Raw genomic sequence first — 11,176 nt, forward strand, 5'->3', positions numbered from 1 at the left:
ACCCTTATTTGGTTCATGACCTTATGGAGTTGACGATCTCTTGGATCGTTAAGGGGTGTAACCTTCACCTCGTGAACGGTTTACAAGTTCCTTAAAAACTTGTTGGCGACTCTTTTGCTCTATCTTCTTCCCTTTTGGACGCCACCGTACTTTAGTGTATGATCACAGTGGGGTTCAAGCTAGTGGGATTTTTAAAGGCTTGAAATTATTCCCTATACGGATACAAGTGAAGAACATGATCTAAAGTACCCTTACATCCTATACCAACTAGTTTGCTTGAGGGCAAACATGTGATCAACCCGCAGATCATATGCGCCATATGAAAACACACTTGTTGGACGGCATAAGATATATCCGACCGTGTGAAAGTAAGATATTACAAAGTCCCCGCAAGACTCTGATACAGAGTAGGATCATTAAAAGTAGCACTAAAGGTACCACTAACCTTCGAGTTGGTGTCAATCGAAGTGGGAGACGACTTACATAAAGTCATACCGGCATACTCATTTATTTCTTCAGCATATTTATGCTATGAAAGTAACATACCACTCTTATATCAAGTGACAACAATACCAATAAATAATTAAGAGGACCCTGATCTTTCATAGAAAACTCTGAACTAAGAAGATCCATGATATAATGCTGGAGAGCATCTGGGGAAGCTGCGAGAATAATATAATCAACATATAACAAAATGTAAGCCATATATCGGACCCTTATCTGAAAATGAACAAAGTGGTGTTACATCTACTGTTGGTAAACCCAATAGATAAGACAAAATCTGAAAAACGTTTATACCAATTAAGAATGAGATGCTTGCTTAAGTCCATACAAAGACTTACGCAAAAGACAAACATAGTCAGGATAAGTACGATCCCGGCTGTAACCCAAGGGTTGATGCATATACATTGTTCCTTAAGCTCACCATGTAGAAAGACATTTTTGACGTTCAACTGATGAATTGACCATGCCTCTGAGAGAGAAAGACTCCGAACAATGCGGATGGCAGCCAATTTAACACCCGAACTAAAAGTCTTCCCACAATCAATGCCCACCTGCTGAGTTTTGCCATTAAATTACCTACAAGTCAAGCTTTATGCCTCTCAAAAACACCGTTAGATTTGACTTTATGAGTAAAAATTTACATAAAATGAATCACGATAACATTAGGTGGACAAGGCACCCCTCCATGTTTTACTTTTAATAAGAGAATCATATTTATCATCCATGGCCATTTTCCAATTAGGGTCACGAAGAGCCTCAACCAAATTACGAGGTAAAGGAGACCTCGACACTGTAGTGTGCATAGAATGTTGAGTGTATTTGGGATTGTGTTTGAAAATCCCATTTTGGCTCCTTGTCACTAGACTGTGCTGCTGGAGTGGAATAGAAGTGGGGAAGACGTGCAAGTGGGCTAGACTGATTTTGGGTCTGCTGCGCTGGAGAGGAGGTGCGAGAGATTGAATTGGCCTTGGGATTAAGGGAGGAGAAAGTCCAATGCTTATGATATGGTAGCAGGATGAGTTGATTTTAGCTCAGTCGTAGGGGTAGGAGCCTGGTTTGACTGTGCCAATTCTGCCTTGGTCGTAGGATAGCTACGCAAGCTAGAAAGATGTAGGAGGACAATGTGTTTGGGCTTGTTATGGCGCTAAATCAGAAAGATGGTAGAGGATATATGGATGAACTCCATCATCAAGAAAATCATAATTAGCATTAGATGTTGGGACATAAAACTTAGTAAAAGAGAAAACAAACTCGCGATCTCATCAAATAAAACAAAGCGCGGCATGTAATGTTTTTATTAGACGACAAATCAAAACACTTGTAGCCACGGTGGTTTGTAGGATACCCCAAAATCACACAACTACATAAGGAGTGGATGATCGAGTTTGTAGCTTGTTAATGGTAGTAGATGGGATAAGAGGGTAGCCGCATAAACAACCAAAAACCTGTAAGTGAGAATAAGATGGAACACTTTTGAAATACACCTACATGCACCGACACATCGTACATACAAACCCCTAATCAACACTTATCTTATTTGAACTTACTTTTCACAAAGTAAGTGAGAAAATAAGGTAAGTAGAATAGGGACTAAAAATGTAAAACCATCTTGCATCCTTATTCTCAAAATCATAAATTATACCTTCCATGAAAATTCAAGGAAAAATTTACAAATTAATCTATCTTCGTCGTCCTTTTTTCATCTTCTCATTTGTGTTTTGTGCGGTCTCCCATGTACAAGTTAGATCATTTCTACCTCTCAATTTGCATAAGTAACATTTATAAAATATTGTTATTATGAGTAACACAATATGGTCAAAGTTTGACCACATATATAGCGAATGGGAAGATAAACAAGTATATTCAGGAACTTTCAAGTTCAGCAATTTTTCGTAAAATGTCCATAACTTTCTCTCTATTTGTATTTTATTTTATTAATAATTATGAGTGAGCAGACATGATCTGTTGTAGAAAAGCTATTGAGACAAACTTTCACCACTAATTTGTTTCACCTTAAAATTATTTATAGATTTACAAGGATGTGCATTTGAAGTCAACTCATCGCTATTTGATCTTCATTGATTTCAAGGCAAAATTAATAATCCATGAATTATTTTCTATTTAATTAATAGATTATATATATTTAAGTGGGTTTGTTGCTTGGCTAGAATCATAAGTTGTAGAGAATAATCAATTGAATCTTCCATTGTAGTTTCTTTTATAGTGGTATAAGGAATGACTTACCTAATCTCTTTCATGTATCTTACTTTTCAAAAATAAAAAAAAATCATATAATAAAAGAGATATATTGTTGACTAGTTTTTTTTTTCAACATAGATTGTTAATGTTTCATTAAAAACAAATAAACTATTAAGAGTGTAGATTTCGATCCTGTAATATTTATATTTTTATTATAGCAATAATTATTAATTTATCTTGAATTTAACATTTTTGATCGATTATTGTTAATATGCCTCTATCAATTGTCCCTTTGGCATATAAACCAAGAACATGCTTTAAAATTTTAAAACTCGTTGTAAATTAGCAAACCATGCTAATTCTTGGTTAATCCTCTCTTTTTGTTAAAGCATTCTTTTCCATCCCCAAACTTTTGGGTAGGGAGGATCCTGGTCCATACAAGATGGCAAGAGAGTTACTTTTGATTAGGGAGAAGGCCGTGTGGTCCATCATGTGAGAGGTTGATGCCCATATAGTGATATGGATATGGATGATGAATTACAAAGTACTCTGTATTAGGAAGAACCGAAGACTTAAAATTAGAATTTTAAGAACTGGACTGAAAGAATCGGCACAAACCTCGGATCGGACCGCTTTAGACCGATTTAAGAGTTTTTTTCTGTAAAAAAAAATCTAAATTTTTAATAAATTTATGAAAAACTATGTTTTTTACTTTTTTTTTTTTTTTTTTTTTTTTTTTTTTTTGTATGTTTAGTATAAAATAGGGTTTTGGACCGGACCGAAAAAATAAATTTCTAGACCCGAAGACCGAAGCGATTAATTTGGTTTGGTCCTGCCCGGTCCATTTTATAGGTCCAGACCGATTTATGAACACCCCTACATGACAATTTCAAAATTTTATGAACCGGTTTAATTGATTCAATTCCAGTTTCTGAATGATCAGAAAACCAATTATCTAATTCCTAAAATTTAGACCATATAATCGATTGTTAAGTACATTTGTCAAGTGCAATATTATTGGAAACTTGATACTCTGTAATATTATTTTATTTTTTTTGGTGAAAAGATAGTCCGTAATATAGTAAAGGTAAACAACTGGCAACAATAGTACGGAGTACTTGTTATTTACATACCACAAGAAGAAAAAAATGTACAGCAATTAATTAACGCCCACCGTGGGGCTCGAACCCACGACCACAAGGTTAAGAGCCTTGCGCTCTACCAACTGAGCTAGACGGGCTTGTTTGTACACTTTGGCGGATACCGGTGCACCCATGTTGGTAGAGCTTGAGCCTCGATCCAATAATCATGTGGCCTGTCCGTACACCAAATCTACTGCAGTCTTCTTATTTTACTGTGCAGTAGATTTTGTAGAAGAAGTGGCAGCTTGGAGAAATAATTGATAGGCATTTTCCATGCAATTGATTAATCTTTGGTGATCGATGAAGCCGTTCTCAACTACTAAACCAATTCTTAGATTATCCATGTAACTCATCACGGAAACTGTTAAACTCTGCAATACCAATATCAACGACATTTGTAAATCTTTTGTTGATCATTGATAGACGTTACAAAAATTAACGTCTTACTAAGTGTATGTATTAGAATGTGACCACGTACATACCACATACTAAACCAATCGACAATATATAAAAGCCTCTAATAGATTAAGCTTATTGACAATAGTGTCATGTATATCGATAGTAGATTAAAGGACTTAAATAAATTAAGTTGTGTGAGAAAGGTACAGTTTCGTATGTGTTGAACATATATACCATTCATAGGGATGAATGGGGTTATAATTTAAACTAAGATTTATTTTGAGTATTTTGTTTGAACATTATGAAATTGAAGAAGAGAATAAAGATGAAACTAACCAAGTTCAATCTAGTTGGTACGAAGTAAAAGCCTTTGATGGGATGATCAGCAATACTGGCATGCTGAGTTGGACCAACCAAATTCGTGATTGCAAAGGTTGAATTTTTCCAGCTTTTTTCAAAGGCCCGAGCTGCTGCCTACATACAAGAGTGACCTTGCATTTATAATTTTTATATATTGATATAGTTCTATTTGGAAACAATAAAGTATAAATTCTTTATACAAAGTACATTGTTTATATAATCACATATTCACAACGCCATCTTAATAATGAAAACCGAGGTTGAGGTGATATAATAGTGACATCACTCCTACCTTGTATTCCTGAGGTCTAGGGATTGAACCTCTTGGAGTATGGGACTCATTTGGGGGACTTGTCTTATATCCCCTCAAATAATAAGCCCCTTCTTCTTACCGTTATAAAATAAATTAATAATAAAACAGAAAATATGTGTGTATAAAGTATACACATAAGTGTGAACAGTACATATTTAAAGTCAACGGTAGATTGTTGAAAAAAGTCAATGGTAAACTCAATTAAATTAACAAATGCTTGGCAAAGATTATAGTACTATACATATTACATATTAGTATATATTTTTATATTACGGACCTAAGATATATTACTCCTTCGTCCCTTAATTAGATTCCTAATTCCCTCTATTATGTAAGGAATAAATGCTAGAAATAGAAATTTAATTAAGGGATAGAGGGAGTACTTATTATTGACAATAAAAACTATTAGTGATTAAGTTTTCACATTTACTAACACATGTGAAAGCCAAAATGGGACATACAAGAAAAAAATTGAGGTTTTCCTAAAAAAAAAATTAAAAAAAAAAAAATTCAGATAGATTTAGACTTGATTAGGAGTGGCAACGGATCGGATTTGGGTCGGATGGAGCTCCACGGCATCCACCCGAATTAACCATCCGCTCCACCCGATCCACCCATCACCCGCAAAACCCATCACCCGCATCCGATCCATCCGTCATCCGCGGATGAAACAGGTGGATCGGATGCTTAGCGGTTGATAATTATAATCCTACTCTAACTATAAAATCTAATACGTTATTAAAAAAAAAACTTTTAGCCAATTTTAAACTTAAAAAGTAAACCATTAATTGAATTCTTATTCCAAACTATAGCAATAATAATAAAAAAATAATAATCATGAACTTACATTTTTTTTTAACGTAATCATGAACTTATTTCGGTACTACTTAATTGGGAATTAAGGGAGGTTTTATATTTTTAAAAATAAAATTAAAGAATTTTTAGAAATATTTATTTTTTTAGAAATATACAGTACATACATAGTGTAGTATACTAGTATATAAGAAAATTGGAATTTTTTTATATATATACGGATGGACTACGGATCGGGTGATAAACGGATGACGGATCGGGTGACGGATGAAACGGAGCCCCACCCGAATCCGACCCGATCCGTCACCCGCTTCATCCGTCATCCGCCCTTCATCCATTTAATGCGGATTTTCGTCCATTTATTTATTTCGGGTGGATCGAATTTGCGGACATCCATTTAGAATTGCCATCCCTAGACTTGATCATGCATGGGTTAGGCCGGACCTTGGCAAAAAAAAAAAAAAAAAAGTTGTTGGGCTAAAGCTTCGGGCCAAGATGGTCCAAACAGGACCAAAAAATTATGTCCAAAATTTGCTATTTTGGGCCAAAAATATCAGGCCATTTGGGCCACAATTATAAAGTACTAAAAAGTAAAAAGCCCAAAACAATTAGTACGTTAACTAAGAGCATGTGTACAATAATCATATTGGACCGGCCAAAGCCCAAGATTCAGGCCAAATAATCTAGCCCAACACAGGCAAATTTCGGGTCAAATCAAGCTGCATATGTTCAATACTGTATTTATTTTTTCATATTATTTTAACATGTGCGCTAACTAAGGACATGTGTACAATATGTTGTATACTTGTATGGTAAAATTTGTAAACCCCCATTTATAATTTACAATTTGTGTTGTTGTTGTGGCTCATTCGAATAAAAAAAAAAATGATTGTCAATTTCTAAGCTAAGACCGAGGACATAATTTGAGGATGAAGTTAGTATCCTGTCAAATTCGACCCAACCTGCAAATCCGCCTGACCCGTTATTGTGGGTCTTGAACAACTTTTTTTGACCTGTTACCCGATTTAACCCAAATCTGTTTAACCCGTTAATTTGCGTGTCAAACTCAACCCGAATCTGATACATTGACTCGGTTCTATGTTTTTTTTTCCTTTTTTTTTTATAATAAATACATTTATTTAAAAATTAATATTAGTTTATTGATTAAGTTTGATCGTTTGTCTACCATTGGACATTCATCCAATCTCTTTTTCATTTATCTATCTCATATTATTCTTGCTCAAATTCACACGAATTACATCATACATCAACTATTAACCCACACTAATTGCATCCGCATAACTTACATCACCGTTATGCCACCGATTGATTCTCTACTTCTATCATGTCAAGTGATATTATACTCCACATATATAATAATATTAGTCTGGCCTCTTCCTTAAATTTTGAGATGTTAAAAATTTTTATGTTTAATTTTATTATCATTTTTTATTAAATTAGGAATTGATGTGTTTTGGAGAAATGATGACGGTTTGAATTATGTAGTTCTGGTATGTAATCACTAAAAAAATAGCGAAGTATACTTGAAAAATAAAATTTAAATAATATATGTTCTAAACCCGTTGTGTTGACTCGAACCCAAAACTTTGGGTGAGGGTTGAACATTTCTCAACCCGTGACTCGACCCAAAATGACCCGTGATCCGAAATGACCCGACTCATACCTGACCCGACCGATTTGATTAACGGGTTTATACATGATGTATGCAACAATCTATTCACCAATTTGGAATAAAAAAGAAGCAAAATGATGAAGGTCTAAAACGGGACAAAGAATGTGTAACATTCAATTGTAATCGGATATAAAGTGTAGATGCATATACTACCTCCGCTAAATATTAGATATAACTTTGAACTATTACTTGTAAGATATAAACTGTTCCAAACTTGTAACTAATATTTAACGGATGTAGTATATTGTACTTCGTATATAACAACAAACCTTAAGGCCTCCGATAAGCTTTATAGCATCAAGGGTCCAAGCAGTGAGATAGATGGCGCCAACACTTTTCCTTTTTCTCATCATAAGTTTATGGACTTTCATGATAATATTGAGTGGATTTCTAAGATCTTCCTCTTTATATTTTGGTAGTGATAATTCAATCACTGAAATTTTATTCCCCCATGTTTTTCCCTTGCGCATCTCTTCCGGATTTGCATATCCCTTGATACTCCTTGTATTGAGGGCTATTGATGCCGTCATGCGGCTGTTGTTTGATTGTCGTTGGTCTATTTCTTGGATATATAATCGAGTAGCGAAAGAGATTATACCAAGAATAACATCGTTGACAGTCTGTGAAAAAGGATACAAACGTTAAATCATACAATTATGATTTGAGGTGACTTACTTGTTTTTGTATAAATATATTACACCCATTGTATTGCTTGTGTGGTTGTGCACAAGTAGACATGGTTCTCCTGACCCAGACTCGATGAACTGACCCGAATGATCCTAAATCGATCTAAATTAAAAAAATCGACCCGAAACCAAAAATCAACCCAACCCGAAAATAGAGTTGGCTCGATTTTGACCCGAAACCCAAATTAACCCGACCCAAAGTTGACTCGATACCAGAAATAACTTGACTCAATATTGACCCGAAACATTTGACCCAAACATACCAGATTCTCGAAATGTATTGAATTAAAATTACCTTATAACTGAACTAAAAATGTTTGAGCCAAAAACGACTCATATTGTTCATCTCCAATCGTAGCCAAGCCCATAAAACGTATTAATAATGCTTATTGTTTTACAAAAAGATATAAAATTATCTGTTTGAGCTAGATCTACAAAGGGAACAACTCAAGTATGACTCAACTCGATTTTGACCCAACCCGAAAATGACTTGAACATACTGGACTCGAAAATGGTCTGATCCGAACATACTCAACCAAAATTGACCCAACCCGATACCTGACCCAAGTCATACATGAAACTCGAATTGACCCGACCCAAATTTAACCAGACCCGAATTGACCAGCACCCGACCCAAATGACCCATTTGATATATTAGACATGTTATTTAAAGTATGTCAGGTCTACATGCATGTGATTTTTTTAACCGTAGAAATTATTAAACATGCATAAGAAAAGGTTTTAACACAATTGTCTTACCACTCTAAGAAGTGATTTGATTCTCTTGACATCACTGAGAGGTAGAGTGACTGAACAAACTCTAGCCGAGCTTGGAAGAAGCATGTTGGTATTTCCGGACCTAACCGGACTACAATCATCTTCAAATGACACCACCTTAAGAGTTTGTCCATAATCATACAACGAAGTAAAAATAGAGGATAGAAACCTAGGCACTTCACTTAATGTTTTCATCACATTGTGAATAGCCCCTTGTTTTTCTCTTGAACTGTTTTTCCTAGTTTTGGAAGGGAAAGTTAGAGGAAGCTTAGGATCATCGACTCTTCGAAGGCAGGTAAAGACAACTCCCATAAGAGAGGTGCCATCACCAACAGCATGGTGAAACTTAACAAACAAAGTTGAAGTTGCATTTTTTGTAGGGTAGTTGAATGTGTGAACTTCCCACAAAGGTTTGTTTAGTTGAAATGGTGTTGTAGCTATTTTGGACATGTAATCATCTAAATGCTTACTATAACTTTCTGTTGATAGACCTTCGGGCAAAATTGGGCCTTTTATAATATGATCTTCAACATTTACTTCCACTTTCTTCCACATATTTCTTCCCTTTTTACCTTTAATCTGTATACACATTGTGCAATTAAGAACATTTGTTAGAATAAATGTACGATTATTTTCTTTACATGTGACTTAAGCTCTAGACATCTAGACATAGTACAAGTCTATTGTTACATTATTTTTAATGACAATATAAAAATCTAAGACACGACACATACTCACATGGGATATGCAAATGGAAAAAGCATAAACTATTACCATACACTTACTAGTGTTTGTTCATAGTGTTAAAGGACCATCTGAATCAAAATCAATTTCTCTTGAAGTAGGCGTGACAACTTAAACTTTAGCGGTGACAACATAATGTTAGATAAAAGCAATTTTACGAGTAAATAAGATTAAAAAATGATAGTAGTAAATAAGATTAAAAAATGATAGTGGTTATGGTACGAGGGGACAGAGGGAGAGAGATAAAGTAGGATTGTTACCGGAATACAGGAAAAACGGGGATGACTATTGAGAAAAACGCTATTGAAGAAAGCATAGACGCATGAAGTATCAATAGGGATCTCCAATTCAAAAATGGAAAGAATATAGAGTGTCGCAACCTCACTTAGTAAGTATTCTGATGCTGGACTCACAGGCTCTAACTCATCTAGCTTAGAGTTTGTTTTCTCTAAGTTGGCTTTGGTCTTTACTTTCAAATTCTTTTCCATACTTAGAAATTCTTTGTGATTTATGATTATAGATATTAACTAACAATGCACATATTTATATGCGTGTCATGCGTTATTAGAATCACAAATACCATGCCCTCGCTATCACGCCAAAAAACTGTTAGACGTAAATCATTCTAGTGCACATGATTTTATTTTTGTGAAACCTTCTTTATGTCATTAATGGTAGTATTGTACATATAACATTGATTTGTTTTACAATATGGTCACTTAACACATAGTACTTATTGATAGAATATTGGATAAATATTCTGTTATACATAGAAGGATATATTTTGTGAATATTGTGTAAACGTAGTATATATCATCTAGATCAAGTGCAAATTAAAGGCAGAATACAGGGGCGTCGCAAACGTTGTTGTCGAGACTTGTTGGCTTCTATTGGTTATTGTGATAATATCTGTGAAATTTATTTATCTCATAATCCCGTACAACACCAACGCACCAGACACGTCGAAATGGTTACTCATTTCGTCCAAGAAAAGGTGAAGTTGAGACATGTATGGGTCCTGCACGGTGCCTACTCGATATCAGTTTGCATACATGCATCTTTATAAAAGGCTTACCTCGACAACTGTTCATGGACTTCAAATCCAACTTAAGCTTTCGTCCTCCTCCCATTATGATTGCGGGGGTGTGATAAAACATAGGATAAATATTCTGTTATAGAAGGATATATTTTGTGAATATTGTGTAAATATTTTAAGATTTCCTAACGTGATTAGGACTCATCGTTGTAATAAAATACACTTGAATGAGTTTCACAAAATCTTACACTTGTTACTCTAACATATTTATTACTTTATTAATACAATCACTCAAAAACTTAAACATGTAAAACATGTATATGTACCAACCAAGGTTTATTTTGTAATTTGTTCTTTTGGACTTGGTGCGTACACAAGAAGAAATGATTTTGCATATAAATTGTTACTCGTAGTAGAAATGCTCATAAAATTAACATTAAAAAAAAATTCAAACTGAGTCATTTTTTGTTTTACGGGAAAACTGAGTCAATTATTGTTATTCTTTAATGA

The 11,176-nt window shown here is 34.5% G+C and overlaps 1 protein-coding gene and 1 non-coding gene across 3 annotated transcripts; both read right to left on the reverse strand.

The window, feature by feature from the left end:
• Positions 1 to 3,717: 3,717 nt before the first annotated feature.
• Positions 3,718 to 10,279, reverse strand: LOC110715365 (O-acyltransferase WSD1-like). Of its 2 annotated transcripts, none has more exons than XM_021893933.1 (5): positions 9,891 to 10,279; positions 8,869 to 9,465; positions 7,693 to 8,043; positions 4,581 to 4,718; positions 3,718 to 4,216 (listed from the first exon to the last, which is right to left on the reverse strand). In XM_021893933.1, exons 1-5 carry the CDS (start codon positions 10,116 to 10,118, stop codon positions 4,055 to 4,057), a joined length of 1,476 nt encoding a protein of 491 aa, XP_021749625.1. In that variant the 5' UTR covers positions 10,119 to 10,279; the 3' UTR covers positions 3,718 to 4,054. The 2 variants fall into 2 exon arrangements, with proteins under 2 accessions (XP_021749625.1, XP_021749626.1); XM_021893934.1 differs by lacking the exon at positions 9,891 to 10,279 and adding an exon at positions 9,672 to 9,882.
• TRNAK-CUU lies at positions 3,871 to 3,943 on the reverse strand. The gene has a single exon. It is a non-coding gene; the product is annotated as a tRNA-Lys (tRNA).
• Positions 10,280 to 11,176: the final 897 nt, after the last annotated feature.

Source organism: Chenopodium quinoa, unplaced genomic scaffold (assembly GCF_001683475.1).
Source record: "Chenopodium quinoa cultivar QQ74 unplaced genomic scaffold, ASM168347v1, whole genome shotgun sequence".
Classification (NCBI taxonomy): Eukaryota; Viridiplantae; Streptophyta; class Magnoliopsida; order Caryophyllales; family Amaranthaceae; genus Chenopodium; species Chenopodium quinoa.